General features: G+C 39.5%; 1 protein-coding gene across 3 annotated transcripts in view; it reads left to right on the top strand.

Moving 5' to 3' along the window:
- puf60a (poly-U binding splicing factor a) overlaps positions 1 to 17,903 on the top strand; it is a 94,796-nt gene that overhangs the window by 70,695 nt on the left and 6,198 nt on the right. For 2 of the 3 annotated variants that reach the window (XM_021612583.2, XM_021612584.2), the window contains exons 10-11: positions 986 to 1,233; positions 16,093 to 16,173. In XM_021612583.2, the coding sequence (XP_021468258.1) occupies positions 986 to 1,233; positions 16,093 to 16,173 (329 nt within the window). The remainder of the gene's footprint in view (positions 1 to 985; positions 1,234 to 16,092; positions 16,174 to 17,903) is intronic. The other variant, XM_021612585.2, reaches the window with a different exon arrangement.

Raw genomic sequence — 17,903 nt, 5'->3', positions numbered from 1 at the left:
ATGGGCAAATGCTACACAATCTAGGTGTGCAAAGCTCTTAGAAACTTACCCAGAAAGACTCACAGCTGTAATCACTGCCAAAGGTGCTTCTACAAACTATTGACTCAGGGCTGTGAATACTTATGGAAATTAGAAATGTATGCATTTCATTTTCAATAAACTCTAAAAACATTTTAACTTTGTCATTACGGGGTGTTTGTAGATGGGTGAGAGAAAAATATATATTTAATCCATTTGGAATTCAGGTTGTAACACAACACAATGTGGAATAAGTCAAGGGGTATGAATACTTTCTGAAGGCACTAACTTATAAATGCCTCCTGAGCTTAGTTCAACTGATGTACTCCACCAGAACCCAAAATATATAAGCTTATTTTACTCCAATGTTTGGAATCAAAGTAAATGTAAACAAACACTGGTTAAAACGATACTTTTGATATCCTGGATGGTCAGTCTTTGCATCCATAGCTCTGTCTATTCATCTGAGAGTGGTTATATTTCTCCAGCCCCCTCCCTCAGCTTTTTACCGAATCAGGGAGAGGAGGACGCTTATTTATTGATTCAACTGCTAATTGCCGCTTTAACACTTACTTGACAAAGATTAATGGACTAGGAAAACCATATTTACCTGGAATAGATGGTAAGGGTTTGGAAGGCTTTGCTATAGAGTTTCTTTGCCATCTAACTTTTGCCAACCCCAAACATCACGTGGAAATGTTCCAGCAGGACAAATGTGGTCAGTCCAGTCACAGCCTGCTAGTGGACACAACATTCCAATACCATGATTGCTAGCTCCAGTTCGATAGCACCCTTTTACTTGACAGGGAGCTGTCGTGTCACAATTAAACATTGCTAGACAGGAGCCAACCCAGCCAGTTACCCACCATTGCCACTGGCTTAGGGCTTGGGGAGGCTCCTCTGTTGGCTGTCCAACCTTGGGGGGGTTTGACCTTTTTGTGCTGCCTCCTTCCGTTCTCTTTTACAGGGGTAACCCCAGTGCGGCCCACTTTGCCTGTGCTACCTCAGGTGGGCCTGGTCAACCCAGTGCTGGCCTTACCACCGGTGCTGGTCACCTCTCTGGTGGCAGCCCAGGAGGCCAAGAAGAAGGAATTGGAGGAGGAGGCCGTGCAGGACGGGACGGGCCAGGAGCCGCTGAGTGAGCAGGAGCACATGAGCATCTCCGGGAGCAGCGCCAGACACATGGTCATGCAGAAGTTGCTCCGTAAGCAAGAGGTGGGTTGAAATGTGCCTGTTTTTTTTTTCTTCTTCTTGAACACAGTGGATGAGTTAGCAGTGCTCCAGTCTAACCTTTTCCCCTTGTGGCACTAGCCTATATTTGTGACCAACTGGCTCAATTCGATCTTATGTAGCAAAATTTGAAATTGTGTTTATTATTTTGGATAAAAGTAGACACTTAGAGCTACAAAATGGTACGTCATAGTTGAGGAACAATGGGAAAGTAATTTAACTTGTAGCCTTGATTAAAAAGTTGTTTAACTTGTAACATCACTTTAGTGAAAATGGCCCTTGAGTGTTTTGGTACCAACTGGAGAGATAATCTTTGTCTACCCAATTAACCTTTCTAGGGCAGGCGTTCCGCTAGCGGAACCCCTCGACAACATTCCGCTGAAAAGTCAGCGTGCGAAATTCAAAAATATTTTTTAGAAATATGTAACTTTCACCAATTAACAAGTCCAATACAGCAAATGAAAGATACACATCTTGTTAATCTACCCAATTGTGTCCAATTTCAAAAATGCTTTACAGCAAAAGCACAACATATGATTATGTTAGGTCATAGCAAAGTCAAAAAAACGCAGCCATTTTTCCAGACAAAGATAGGAGTCACAAAAAGCAGAAATATAGATAAAATGAATCACTAACCTTTGATGATTTTCATCAGATGACACTCATAGGACATCATGTTACACAATACATGTATGTTTTGTTCAATAATGTGCATCTTTATATCCAAAAATCTCAATCTACATTGGCGCGTTACGTGCTGTAATGTTTTGATTCCAAAACATCTGGTGGTTTTGCAGAAATACTCATTATAAACATTGATAAAAGATACAATTGTTAGTCACAGAATTAAAGACTTCTTAAAAACCTCTTAGAGCTACCCCCCTACTTTTTCCAATTTCCGCCTGAAGACATACCCAAATCTAACTGCCTGGAGCTCAGGCACAGAACCAAGGATATGCATATTCAGGGTACCATTTGAAAGAAAACACTCTGAAGTTTGTGTAAATGTGAATTGAATGTAGGAGAATATAACACAATAGATCTGGTTTAGATAATACAATGAAAAAAAACATGTGTTTTCTTTTTATTGTTGTATCATCATCTTTAAAATGAACAAGATAAAACAAACATTCAGATAGGATGATGGGGACAATTCCAGTGAAAAACATAAGAGGGCAACAGTACTTGTGCAAAGTTTCAGAATGATAACTTCCAAAATGAGTGTGCTACATGACATTTATCATGAAGTCAACCAGGTGTCCCACACAAGTAGCCAAAATGTACCCAAGTGGCCAAATTGGTATACATTTTGGTTGGAATAACTATATACAAAATACCAACATGTATTCTAACACCCCCCCCCCCCCCCCAAAAAAAAATATTTGAGAAAAAACATGGGGGAAAAAAATATACACATTTACAAAATAACACTTTCAATATTTGGAAGACCCTCAGTCCTCTACACAATATTATGCTGCTGATGCCAGGTGCCATAGCACATCCATGCCTGCAGAAATACATTTGGGCAGATGAACACCACTTGTGGCAGGAGCTGGATGAACCAGCTTCAGTGGGGGATGGACACCTTGGCACTGGGGGCTCCCATTCGGAGTCAGTGTCACTGTGAAAGAAAATGTTCAGTTAGCATAGTTTCACATATGAGCCCTGTATCAACAGGTATAATAAACAGACATATATAGAGGACAGGGAACATAAGGTTGAATAATTATTATAGACCTGCTAGATCTACCATCTCTATTATAGTATGACAGACCAGCTAGATCGACTGTCTTTATTATCGGCGCCCAGGGAACAGTGGGTTAACTGCCTTGCTCAGGGGCAGAAGGACATATTTTGACCTTGTCAGCTCAGGGAATCGATCCAGCAAACTTTTGGTTGCTTTAACCACTAGGCTACCTGCCGCCTAGAGCGTTGGTGACTGTAACTGTGCTGCTGGTAACAATTTAATTGTGCTTTTTTGCCAACGTTTACTGAGACCGGCCATATTCAACGGGTGTTGAGCATTTGTAAATTCGGCGTTTATTCTGCGCTTTGTCACAGGCGAGAGTGCTCTGAAATAGGAGTAGAGAGCCAGAGCAAACTTACCAGCTACATCTTTGTTGCAGTGACATCATCAAAATTGTATTGAAATGGTTACTTGCATAGTGGAGTCTTTTGTTTAGACATGTAATGTACAGCTAGCTAACTAAACAATGAACCATAATCCCAACTCATGTTACTACCCTGCATGAATCTGCAGCTAGGTTCAACGTTAGCTAGCTAGCTAATATTAGGCTGTAACTAGCAATGCAAATGGCTCTGAGATACGAATAATATTTCTACACAGATCATACACATAACGTTATCTAGCGAGCCAGTCAGCTAACACTACACTTTAACTTGAAATGCAAATGACATTCTGACAAAATTAGAAACGTGTAACATCTGAAAATGTAGCTAGCTAGACTATCTTACCTGTATACATGGATGGGCGCTTCTCCCTCTCTGTCATGGTTGCCCTTAGTTTGAAGATGTAAACCAGAGACAGGTGTTTTATACAACAGCCTTCTGTGTGTTCTCTTTTTGACTCCCTCTGCATATTTGCAATCCAACGCCAGAATTGTTTCCATCTTCTTAGCTATCATACTCTAATTCCAATAGGCATTCCACTGATTTCAAAACGTAGTCCTCTAGAAAGTAGAGATCAACACTTTTGCAGTTCTACTGCGGGATATCTTTCAAAAATCCACATGAGAAAGGATTACCTACACATACTGAGCAGCTCATGTTATAGACAGAAGCATGCTACATGGGAGACCAATCCATATTCATATCTCAGCATGTCCAGCCCAGCCATTCTCAGCCAATCATAGCTAGAGGGAAGGTTCCTGGCTTTTTCCGTGGCTAAACCAACTACGCTCGTAATAACAATTTTATTTGTATTTACAGATGGCATACACATTTGTTATTAAGGCACATGAAAGTTCACATGTTCCAGAAGGCATTTCGACTATTGGATGTTCTTATAGGCACTATAGTATTGCCAGCCTAATCACGGGAGTTGATAGGCTTGAAGTCATAAACAGCGCTGTGCTTCAAGCATTGCGAATAGATGCTGGCAAACGCAGGAAAGTGCTGTTTGAATGCATGCTTACAAGCCTGCTGCTACTTACCACCACTCAGTCAGACTGCTCTATCAAATCATAGACTTAATTATAATATAGTAAACACACAGAAATACGAGCCTTAGGGCATTCATGTGGTCAAATCCGGAAACTATCATTTCAAACAAAACGTTTATTCTTTCAGTGAAATAAGGAACCATTCCGTATTTTATCGAACGGGTGTCAACCCTAAGTCTAAATATTGCTGTTACATTGCACAACCTTCAATGTTATGTCATAATTATGTAAAATTCTGGCAAATTAATTACAGTCTTAGTTAGGAAGAAATGGTCTTCACACAGTTCGCAACGAGCCAGGCGACCCAAACTGCTGCATATACCCCGACTCTGCTTGCACAGAACGCAAGAGAAGTGACATAATTTTCCTAGTTAATATTGCCTGCTAACATTCATTTATTTTTAATGTGCAGGTTTAAAAAATATATACTTGTGTGTTGATTGTAAGAAAGGTATTGATGTTTATGGTTAGGTACATCGGTGCAACGACAGTGCTTTTTTTTTTTCGCAAAAGGCGCTTGTTAAATCACCCATTTGGCGAAGTAGGCTGTGATTCGATGATAAATTAACAGGCACCGCATTGCTTATTTGAAACGCAGGACATGCTAGTTAAACTAGTAATATCATCAACCATGTGTAGTTAACTAGTGATTATGTTAAGATTGCGGCACTCGTGTAACAGTTGGTCAGACTGCCACGCAGTCTCATCATGGAGTGCAATGTAATCGGCCATAATCAGCGTCCAAAAATGCAGATTATCGATTGTTATTAAAACTTGAAATCGTCCCTAATTAATCGGTCGACCTCTAGTATTCAGTAAATAAGTTGTTTCATCTTACATGTCCAAGCAGGAATGAATGATTCAAGATATTTTAATGTGCAACCTAATCCAGTGATTGTCATTAATTTTGGGTTATATTTTACTGTGAAAATAGGCTCCTGAGTGTTATGGTATTCGTTTTTTCAATAGTTCAATAATTTGCTTACATCTTTATGTGCGCTAACATCACATAGGCTAGTTATACTGACCAAAAATATAAACACAACATGCAACAATGTTTTACAGTGCATATGAGGATTAATTAATATTAATTGAAATAAAATGGCATCGATAAAATGCAGTTGTGTTTGTTGTTCTTGTGTTGTTGTTGTGTTGGTATGCCTGCCCATACCATAACCCCACCGCCACCATGGGTCACTCTGTTCACAACATTTACATCAGCAAACCGTTCTCCCACATGACGCCGTACACGTGATGTGCTGTTGTGAGGACGGTTGGACGTACTTCCAAATTCTCTAAAACGACATTGGTAAAGAAATGAATATTCAATTCTCAGGCAACAGCTCTGATGAACATTCCTGCAGTCAACAGGCCAAATTCACACTCCCTCAACTTGAGACATCTGTAGCATCGTGTTGTGTGAAAACTGCACATTTTAGGGTGGCCTTTTGTTGTCCCTTGCACAAGGTGCACCTGTGTAATGATCATGCCGTTTAATAATTTTCTTAAAATGCCATACCGGTTAGGTGGATGGATTATCTTTGCAAAGGAGAAATGCTCACTAATAAGGGTGTTAACAAATTTGTGCAACATTTTTCAGAGAAATTATTTTTTATGCTTATGGAACATTTTCGAATCAACACTTTACATGTTGCGTTTATATTTTTGGTTCAGTATAATTTAAAGGTTTAATATGCAGAAATGGCTCCATTTCCTGATTGCTAAAATTCTAATAGTTTTCCTAATTTCAGTTTGTGACAAAACAAGGGTAGAGAATCATTGTACCATCTAAACTGCTGTGAAATATATTTTCAATAACACAAAATATTGTATTTTCAGCTGTTTGAAGCTGGTGTACAAAATCTAAAGTAAAAGACGCAAAAACGAAACTTAAGAACAGGAAGAATAGAATTACCGCACAAAGAACAGGTCTACTGCTTCGTAAGAGTTGATTTCATCAATGATAATGACAGATCTATAACTCACATTTCTATGTGAATTTGTTTTGTTTTTTCCCCATAAAGTTACATATTGCAGCTTTCAGGCTAATTCACCAGCTGAGGAACTCAAAAAACATAGATCGTTAAATCTACAGTGCCTTTGGAAATTATTCAATCCCCTTGACTTTTTCCACATGTTGTTAGGATACAGCCTTATTCTAAAATGTATTAAAACATTTTTTTCCTCATCAATCTATGCGCAATACCCCATAATGACAAAGTGAAAACATTTTGGGGGAAATTTTTGCAAATGTTTAAAAATTATTAAAAGGTAACACAGTTACTTAAGTATTCAGACCCTTTACTCACTACTTTGTTGAAGCACCTTTGGCATCAATTACAGCCTTGAGTCTTCTTGGGTATGACGCTACATGCTTGGCACACCTGTATTTGGGGAGTTTCTCCCATTCTTCTCTGCAGATTTTCTCAAGCTCTGTCAGGATGGATGAGGAGCGTTGCTGCACAGCTACAGTGCATTCGGAAAGTATTCAGACCCCTTGACTTTTTCCACGTTTTGTTACATTACAACCTTATTCCACAATGGATTAAATACATAAAAATCCTCATCAATACCCCATAATGACACAGCGAAAACAGGTTTTTAGACATTTTAGCAAATTTATAAAAAAATAAAATAAAACAGAAATATCTTGTTTACATAAGTATTCAGACACTTTGCTATGAGAATCGAAATTCAGCTCAGGTGCATCCTGTTTCCATTGATAATCCTTGAGATGTTTCTACAATTTGATTGGAGTCCACCTGTCGTAAATTAAATTATTGGACAAGATTTGGAAAGGCACACACCTGTCTATTGTCGTGACGTGACTTGCATTAATGTGTTGACTGTTATTTATTTTTAGCATGTAAAAATTAACTCATTAGGAATTTGAGACACCACGGAATAAGTTGTTTAATTCGGGAGATGGTAACTCTAGAAGATTATATATAACTTTATATATAAGATATCTATCAATAAGTCACTTATTAATCATTACCTCATATCAGTCACATTCTGATCAGTCGTAACCCTCTTGGATCTGCAAAAAACCCAACCTTTGCTCATTATTCAGTACTACACAAATGGATTTAATTATTTATTTAATAACTAAATAATAACACAAAATACACATACACACATGAGACAAAAGTCCCTTGTGGACTGACAAGATATGACAGCTTGTTGCAACATAAAGCTTGATGGAGAGGGGGAGAGAGAGAGAGAGGGAAAGGACACTTATCGTGGACACATTCTAGGACTGTTCTCACATTAATCATATACAGTGGTTGCTCCTTTAAAAGTTGCGTCATACTGCAGCACACCTTGCGGGCTGCTGCAGCATTCTATGTAATGTTATTTAATTGTCAGCCATTTTTTACGTTAATGCTAGTTAGTGCTAGTTTGACCACCTGAGGGCAACTTTGAGAAGCATTTTATAGTCTCCCGTATTGGCATTAATAGAGACTTTAAAACCTTTTTTGTAATAACATAGTATGTGGGATTGATTTTAAGAAATTTGGCTTAATTAATTTTATTAATATTATGGTGGTTCTATTCCGAGAAAAACAAAAAACTAAACCCTCAGGTTTTCCATTAGGATGGAATGGAAAATATTGAGCTGTACAACGTGACGGTAGGGAGTAGGCCACAGCATAAGAGGATTGGAGGATTCTAAATAAATATCTAAGGGGCATAACATTTCCACACCCTAATTGTAGTGTAACCAATACTCATTTCGTCTATGGTAGGCCTACAGTATATCTAAAAATATTTGTTTCAATGACGTGAGTCTCCACCAATAATTGGAGGATTCTAAATTAAAATCTAAGGGGTATTTTCCGTTAGGATATATGAGAATATCTAAGGGTCTTTCATATAATTCTAAATTAATTAATAATAATAATATTTTGGAGATTTCATTTTCATTTAACCTAGAGTAAGCGAGGGAAAAGGAATTTCTTGAACATGGGGTGAGACATTCTCACTAATTTATAAATAAAGCCAGTTTGTTTTTTAGGTTTCTCCATAAATATGATTATTTAGCAGACATCACTTGCTTATATTCTGTTAACACATATTTTAAGAATATCATGGAATATAACTGAAAATCCGCGAAATGGTACTGAAATAGACGTCCACAGTGGGAAGGCTATATATAACGATATTTTGGAGATCATTTTTTTTTTTTTTTAAATGACAGTGAGCAATTGTAATCTGAATAAAGGCCAAAATAATATTTATAAAGGCCAAAATATAGCGCTGCTAATAGCCATGATGACACTATACAATGTGACCATGTGTTTAAAAGAGTATTTCATTAGACAATTTCGATCCAATATTTCTGTAATTCAGTGATATTTATTTCCATAGTAATTCATTATGGATCCATAACTAAATTAACATCTGCATTTTGAAAGATTATTTGTATCATTATTTTATTAACAAAAGCATAAAAGATGCTGATGAAGAAATACAGTACTGTACATTATGCGCTTTTACATTTGGATAATAAAGCATTTAAAGCCTTTTGAATATATAAGTCACCTGCATTTGTTTATTAGGACACTGTCCAGTCTGACAAGTAAACATAGCCTACTATACTGCAGTAAACATGATAAAGTGCCTAATTCCTTATATAAGGGGCTCTCCCTTGTCCAGACTTTCTCGTGACCTCAAGTACCTTCAATAATTGCTTCAATAATTGCTGTACTAGAATATGCGGGAGAGCGGGGTTCAATTCCCCAACGGGGAGGAGGATTGAGCTGTCATTGTAAATAACAATTTGTTCTCAACTTATTCCATATGTGTTATTTCATAGTTGTGATGTTTTCACTATTTTTCGTTGTGGCAGGGTAGCCTAGGGGTTAGAGCGTTGGACTAGTAACCGAAAGGTTGCAAGAAGGAAATCCCTGAGCTCTACAAGGTAAAAACAATCTGTCGTTCTGCCACTGAACAAGGCAGTTAACCCACTGTTCCGAGGCCCCTTTGAAAAAAAAGAATTTGTTCTTAACTGACTTGCCTAGTTAAGACTTGCTTAGTTAGTTGGTACTTGCTTAATTCATTTGATAAATATTATGGTGTTTCAATTCCAAGAAAAACGAGAAGAAAAAAAACTCTGGGTTTCCGTTAGGAAAATATGGCGCTGTACAACGTGACAGTAGGCAGTACAGTACGGGGCTATTTGGCTAAAGAAACCACATGTTGTGCGGGCACGCGTAAGACCAGATTCAATACCCCGAAGGGAAGGAAGGAGTAGGTTTTCCTTGTAAATAATAATTTGTTCTTTAACTGACTTGCCTAGTTAAAGGTTACACTAAGAGCATAACATTTCTACACCCTAATTTTCTAATTTTAGTCTAACCAATACCCAAATGGAGATTAAGTGAAAATAAAATCTCATTGATTGATCAAGACCAGTCCCCATGCTTGTCTCAGAGCAGTGCAAATCAGTGCTAAAATCGTTGTAGGCTATTGCTTCAAATCCTATTGCTTCTAACTTCAATATGTCCTTAAATAAGACCTACACCACTTTTAACAGCACATTACTCAACACTAGTGGGACTCATGTCACCTACGGTAGGCCTACAGTATATAGGAAAATATGACGTGACTCTCCGCCAATAATTACATATAGAGGATTGGAGGATGTTTCTGTAATTCAGTGATATTTATTACCATCGTAATTAATTTTGTATCCATAACTAAATAAACATCGGCATTTTAAAATAATATTTTTACCATTATTTTATTAACGAAAGCATAAAGATGCCATTATTAGTTACATTGTTTTAGTTTGAACGTGCGGACTGGCACAAAGAACAGAGGGAACGTTTTCCAAGTCAGCTCCATTATTAGTGCAATGACACTTAAATATTTTGGAGATTTCATTTTTCAAATAACGTAGAATGAGCAAGAAAAAGGCCATTCTTGAACATGGAGTGAGACATTGTTACTAATTTGTAAATAAAGCCAGTTTGTTATTTTGAATTATTTATTTCTGCTTTTAGAGGGGGAAAAAGAAAAACCTACAGTCGTCTCATGGGTCTCTCAGTCAAGACTGGCACGGGTATTGAACCATCATCTGCAGCAACACAGCTTGTTCTGCTATGCATCTGTAGCAGTGTCTTAGACCGTTGCGCCACTCAGGCGCTGTACGTTACCGTACGTTACCGTACAGTACTACAGTAAGAGCAAAATAAAATAATAAGAACCTTAGTGTAACAAGAGTTTTAGTAAGTAATACTGAAGTAATGCACAATTATCAGTTTCTATTTAGGTTTATGTCGCCCATTCATTGTCAATTAGAGACACAGTAGGACCCAAAAGCATAATCAGTGCTCTTAACTCCCCCTTGCGCTGGTCTGGAGCAATGAAGTGGTGACGCAGGGCACCATATTAAATCACAAATTACCTCTAAGTCCTGTGGCGTAAGCTCACAAATTTTAAAGGAGGAATCACTGTACCTTGCACACAAACCACCGCCAGTTCTGCGTTTTGGAATAAGAAGTCATTAGTGTATTTACATGTGGATGTCTTTATTCGTCATCTATCTGTGTTGAAACCAATCAATCCTTCTATGGCGAAGGGGTCGATTGTGACCTCTGGTGGACAACCAGAGCCATACCCCAATGTTCTTCTTAGTTGTCCTGGCCTCCAATGGCCGTTTCCTAAGTGCAGCTACTTAGCTGTACTAGTAATTGTCTGAGAGGGTTTTCTCCTTTCTTCCTTTGAAGATACGCTCCCTAAAACACTTCTACGAGTAGGCCTTTCTAATCAACCTGGAAGGATATTGACCTCATCCCGTCAGTAGAGGATGCCTGGTTGTTCTTTAAAAGTGCTTTCCTCACCATCTTAAATAAGCATGCCCCTTTCAAAAAATGTAGAACTAAGAACAGATATAGCCCTTGGTTCACTCCAGACATGATTGCCCTTGACCAGCACATAAACATCCTGTGGCGTACTGCACTAGTATTGAATAGTCCCCACAGACTGTGTCTGTAGAATGTGTATAAGATGTATGGATTGAAGGTAGAAGCAGAAGTGTTTATTAGTTTACTCCAATTGGGGGATCGGCGGGAGGGTTTGCGGGGAATAATAATAAAGGTATATTCTTTAAAAAAGTATGTATGTCTATATAGGTATGTGTGTGTGTATATATGTGTATATATATGCATGCGTATATGTATATGTATGTATGTATGTATGTATGTATACATGTATGTATGTATGTATGTATGTATGTATACATATATGTATGTATGTATGTATGTATGTATGTATGTATACATATATGTATATATATATATATATATATGTATGTATGTATGTATGTATGTATGTATGTATGTATGTATACATATACATATGTATATATATACATATACATATACATACATATATATATATATATATATATATATATATATATACATATACATACATATATATACATACAGTGCCTTGCGAAAGTATTCGGCCCCCTTGAACTTTGCGACATTTTGCCACATTTCAGGCTTCAAACATAAAGATATAAAACTGTATTTTTTTGTGAAGAATCAACAACAAGTGGGACACAATCATGAAGTGGAACGACATTTATTGGATATTTCAAACTTTTTTAACAAATCAAAAACTGAAACATTGGGCGTGCAAAATTATTCAGCCCCTTTACTTTCAGTGCAGCAAACTCTCTCCAGAAGTTCAGTGAGGATCTCTGAATGATCCAATGTTGACCTAAATGACTAATGATGATAAATACTATCCACCTGTGTGTAATCAAGTCTCCGTATAAATGCACCTGCACTGTGATAGTCTCAGAGGTCCGTTAAAAGCGCAGAGAGCATCATGAAGAACAAGGAACACACCAGGCAGGTCCGAGATACTGTTGTGAAGAAGTTTAAAGCCGGATTTGGATACAAAAAGATTTCCCAAGCTTTAAACATCCCAAGGAGCACTGTGCAAGCGATAATATTGAAATGGAAGGAGTATCAGACCACTGCAAATCTACCAAGACCTGGCCGTCCCTCTAAACTTTCAGCTCATACAAGGAGAAGACTGATCAGAGATGCAGCCAAGAGGCCCATGATCACTCTGGATGAACTGCAGAGATCTACAGCTGAGGTGGGAGACTCTGTCCATAGGACAACAATCAGTCGTATATTGCACAAATCTGGCCTTTATGGAAGAGTGGCAAGAAGAAAGCAATTTCTTAAAGATATCCATAAAAAGTGTCGTTTAAAGTTTGCCACAAGCCACCTGGGAGACACACCAAACATGTGGAAGAAGGTGCTCTGGTCAGATGAAACCAAAATTGAACTTTTTGGCAACAATGCAAGACGTTATGTTTGGCGTAAAAGCAACACAGCTCATCACCCTGAACACTGTCAAACATGGTGGTGGCAGCATCATGGTTTGGGCCTGCTTTTCTTCAGCAGGGACAGGGAAGATGGTTAAAATTTATGGGAAGATGGATGGAGCCAAATACAGGACCATTCTGGAAGAAAACCTGATGGAGTCTGCAAAAGACCTGAGACTGGGATGGAGATTTGTCTTCCAACAAGACAATGATCCAAAACATAAAGCAAAATCTACAATGGAATGGTTCAAAAATAAACATATCCAGGTGTTAGAATGGCCAAGTCAAAGTCCAGACCTGAATCCAATCGAGAATCTGTGGAAAGAACTGAAAACTGCTGTTCACAAATGCTCTCCATCCAACCTCACTGAGCTCGAGCTGTTTTGCAAGGAGGAATGGGAAAAAATGTCAGTCTCTCGATGTGCAAAACTGATGGAGACATACCCCAAGCGACTTACAGCTGTAATCGCAGCAAAAGGTGGCGCTACAAAGTATTAACTTAAGGGGGCTGAATAATTTTGCAAGCCCAATTTTTCAGTTTTTGATTTGTTAAAAACGTTTGAAATATCCAATAAATGTCGTTCCACTTCATGATTGTGTCCCACTTGTTGTTGATTCTTCACAAAAAAATAAAGTTTTATATCTTTATGTTTGAAGCCTGAAATGTGGCAAAAGGTCACAAAGTTCAAGGGGGCCGAATACTTTCGCAAGGCACTGTATATATACCCCAAAAATATGGGGGATTGGAAATGATGCAGACAATTACATTGGAAGCAACATTCTTTCCGCAATATTAAGCTGATCCACCCTCCCCCCCCCCCCCCCCCCCAAAAAAAAACAGATGACCGACCATTTCGAATCCCACCGTACCTTCTCCGCTATGCAATCCGGTTTCCGTTCTTGTCACGGGTGCACCTCAGCCACGCTCAAGGTCCTAAACGATATCATAACCGCCATCGATATAAGACAGTACTGTGCAGCCATCTTCATCGACCTGGCCAAGGCTTTCGACTTTGTCAATCACCGCATTCTTATCGGCAGACTCAAAAGCCTTGGTTTCGCTAATGACTGCCTTGCCTGGTTCACTAACTACTTCTCAGAGTTCAGTGTGTCAAATCGGAGGGCCTGTTGTCCGGACCTCTGGCAGTCTCTATGGGGGTGCCACAGGGTTCAATTCTCAGGACGACTCTTTTCTCTGTATATATCAACGTCGCTCTTGATGCGGGTGATTCTTTGATCCACCTCTACGCAGACGACAGCATTCTGTATATATCTGGCCTTTCTTTGGACACTGTGTTAACTAACCTCCAGATGAGATTCAATGCCATACGACACTCCTTCCGTGGCCTCCAACTGCTCTTAAATGCTAGTAAAACTAAATGCATGCTCCTCAACCGATCACTGCCCGCACCTGCCCGACCGACTAGCGTCACTACTCTGGACAGTTTTGACTTAGAGTATGTGGATACCTATAAATACCTAGGTGTCTGCTAGACTGTAAACTCTCCTTCCAGACTCATATTAAGCATCTCCAATTCAAAATTAAATCTAGAATCGGCTTTCTATTTCGCAACAAAGCCTCATTCACTCATGCTGCCAAACATACCGTTGTAAAACTGACTATCCTACCAATCCTTGACTTCGGCGTTATCATTTTAGAAAATTGCCTCCAACACTCTACTCAGCAAATTGGATGCAGTCTATCACAGTGCCATCCGTTTTGTCACCACAGCCCCGTATACTACCCACCACTGCGACCTGTATGCTCTCGCTGGCTGGTCCTCGCTACATATTCGTCGCCAAACCCACTGGCTCCAGGTCATCTGTAAGTCTTTGCAAGGTTAAGCTCCTCCCATTCTCAGCTCACTGGTCACCATAGCAACACCCACCCGTAGCACGTGCTCCAGCAGGTATATTTCACTGGTCTTCCCCAAAGCCAACACCTCTTTTGGCTGCCTTTCCTTCCAGTTCTCTGCTGCCAATGACTGGAACAAATTGCAAAAATCACTGACGTTGTTGACTTATGTCTCCCTCACTAACTTTAAGCATCAGCTGTCAGAGCATCTTACCGATCGCTGCAGCTGAACATAGCCCATCTGTAATTATCCCAACCAACTACCTACCTCATCCCCATATTTGTTTTTGTTTTTCTGCTCTTTTGCACACCGGTATTTCTACTTGCACATCCTATTCTGCGCATCTATCACTCCAGTGTTAATTGCTAAATTGTAATTACTTCGCCACTATGGCCTATTTATTGCCTTACACGGAACCCAAACCGGCTGCACGCGTGTGCCATCGTGCAGACATTTATTTTGTCCCCCCACACCAAACGCGATCACGACACGCATGTTAAAATATCAAAATAAACTCTGAACCAATTACATTAATTTGGGGACAGGTCGAAAAGCATTAAACGTTCATGGCAATCTAGCTAGCTAGCCTGCACTTGCTAGCTAATTCGTCCTATTTAGCTAGCTTGCTGTTGCTAGCTAATTTGCCCTGGGATATTAACATTGAGTTGTTATTTTACCTGAAATGCCCAAGGTCCTCTACTCGGACAATTAATCCGCACATAAAACGGTCAACCGAATAATTTCTAGTGATCTCTCTGCCTTCCAGGCTTTTTCTTCTCTTGGCTTTATATTGCGATTGGCAACTTTCATACATTAGGTGCATTACCGCCACTGACCACGTGGGTATAACCAATGAGATGGTGGCACATGGGTTCCTGCTTCTATAAACCAATGAGGATATGGGAGAGGCAGGACTTGCAGCGTGATCTGCGTCAGAAATATAACTAATTTCTATTTCAGCCCTTGGCAACGCAGGCGCTTGTTGGCGAGGGCAAGCAGTGTGGGTGCAATAATTGAATAACCTTTATTATTTCTAAATATATTTTGCAATGCTCGCGCATGCGACTCATTCGGTGTGGTCAGCCTATTACCACCTTCCTTCATTTGCACACACTGTATAAAGATTTGTCTAATGTGTTATTGACTGTACGTTTGTTTATCCCATGTGTAACTGTGTGTTGTTTTTGTCACACTGCTTTGCTTTATCTTGGCCAGGTCACAGTTGTAAATGAGAACTTGTTCTCAACTGGCCTACCTAGGTAAATAAAGGTGAAATAAAAATGTTAAAGAAATAGTCGAACTTCCAAATCACTTTACACTCTCAGCTACAGACTGACGGTCTTACTGGTCTGGTAGGTGAGGTTATCTTCTTCTTCACCTTGTGTCGAGGTTTTAAAGATTTAACCATTTCAAACATGTAGCTAACGCTCCACTCTTTCTGGTCTGGTAGGTGAGGTTGTCTTCTCATCTAGTGTTGATGTTGAGAGTTTCAAACCATTTCAACGTGTGGATCACGGCCTCACGTCTTCTGGTATGATATGTTAATTCTTAGCCAGTCCTTTTAAGCACTCGAAAAGGCAGTCCCATCACACTGACAAGCTCTCTGACCTCATTCAGGGTGTGTCTAGTCACTGTGCACAATTTATATGGAGAAAAAAAACAAATTAGAAAACTCAAATCACATTCCTATCTTAACAGAAATACTCTCATCCTTAATCATATATTTTATACATCATTTGGATGTAAAATGGACAGAATGTGTACACTTTCGAGATACAGTATTTTCTTGATGCAATTTTTAATGAAATCACAAAATAATAAACAACGTGACATGATTGTTCTTTAGATCCCCACTGACCATTCTTAACATTCCTATATTAGAAATATTGTTCCAATTACCTTTTTTGGATGTCATAGATTTGGCGGTAAAAGTATTCTGTAGACAAAGGGCATTCCTTTAGTAATACTGCCAAATTCATGACTGAGTGTTAAGGTGTCAAAACCGGCACAGCCCCCTCCTCCTCTTCTGTGGGTGAGAGGGGGTCTGGCTATCGTCAGCCATTGCCACGCTGATCTGAGCCTTGGACCCTCCCCCAGGAGAGTCCTGCCTCTATATAAGGTCCCACAGTTGACAGTGTGTGTCAGAGCAAAAACAAACCCATGTTTGAAGAAATTGTCCGTAGAGCTCTGAGAGAAGAATTGTGTCGAGGCACAGCTCTGGGGAAGGGTAGCAAGAAATGTCTGCACCATTGAAGGTCCCCAAAAATACAGTGGCCTCCATCATTCTTCAATGGAAGAAGTTTCGAACCACCAAGACTATTCCTAGAGCTGGCTGCCTGGCCAGACTGAGCAATCTGGGGAGAAGGGCATTGGTCAGGGATGTGACAAAGAACGCGATGGTCACACTGACAGAGCCTCCCAGAGTTCCTCAGTGGAGATAGGAAAACCTTCCAGAAGGACAACCATCTCACATGACAGCCCGCTTGGACTTTGTCAAAAGGCACCCGAAGACTCTGACCATGAGAAACCAGATTCTCTGGTCTGATGAAACCAAGATTGAACTCTTTGGCCTGAAAGCACAGTGTCACGGCTGGAGGAAACCTGGCACCATCCCTACGGTGAAGCATGGTGGCAGCATCATGCTCTGGGTATGATTTTCAGCGACAGGTACTGGGAGACTAGTCAGGATTGAGGGAAAGATTGATGGAGCAAAGTACAGAGAGATCCTTGTTGAAAACATGCTCCAGAGCGCTCAGGACCTCACACTGGGGCAAAGTTTCACCTTCCAACAGGACAACTACCCTAAGCACACAGTCAACACAACGCAGGAGTGGCTTCGGGACATGTCTCTGAATGTCCTTGAGCGGTCCAGCCAGAGCCCGCACTTTAACCCGATCGAACATCTCTGTCATTATGGGGTATTGTGTGTAGATTTATGAGGGGAAAAAAATACATTTAATCCATTATAGAATAAAGCTGTAACGTAACAAAATGTGGAAAAGGTAAAGGTCCGAATGTAAAATGTAAAAATAGCCTTCATAAAGCCAATAAATAAAAACATTGCAGATAGAAAATATCCTGTTAAAAATAAATATCCTATAATTCACATTGGCTATGCATGGCCTGTCTGCAAGGAACATGAAACATTATATCAACTGTTAACTTGGGTCCGGCCTGAAGCTAGCACTATCAATCTTGCAACATTTTCTAAAATATTCTGGGCGTTCAGTTTCCTATGCCAGTGAGCTCCGGACAGACAGA

Source organism: Oncorhynchus mykiss, chromosome 8 (genome assembly GCF_013265735.2).
Source record: "Oncorhynchus mykiss isolate Arlee chromosome 8, USDA_OmykA_1.1, whole genome shotgun sequence".
Taxonomy (NCBI): domain Eukaryota; kingdom Metazoa; phylum Chordata; class Actinopteri; order Salmoniformes; family Salmonidae; genus Oncorhynchus; species Oncorhynchus mykiss.
Note: the sequence above shows the minus strand (reverse complement) of the source record. Positions and strands in the feature narration are given on the sequence as shown.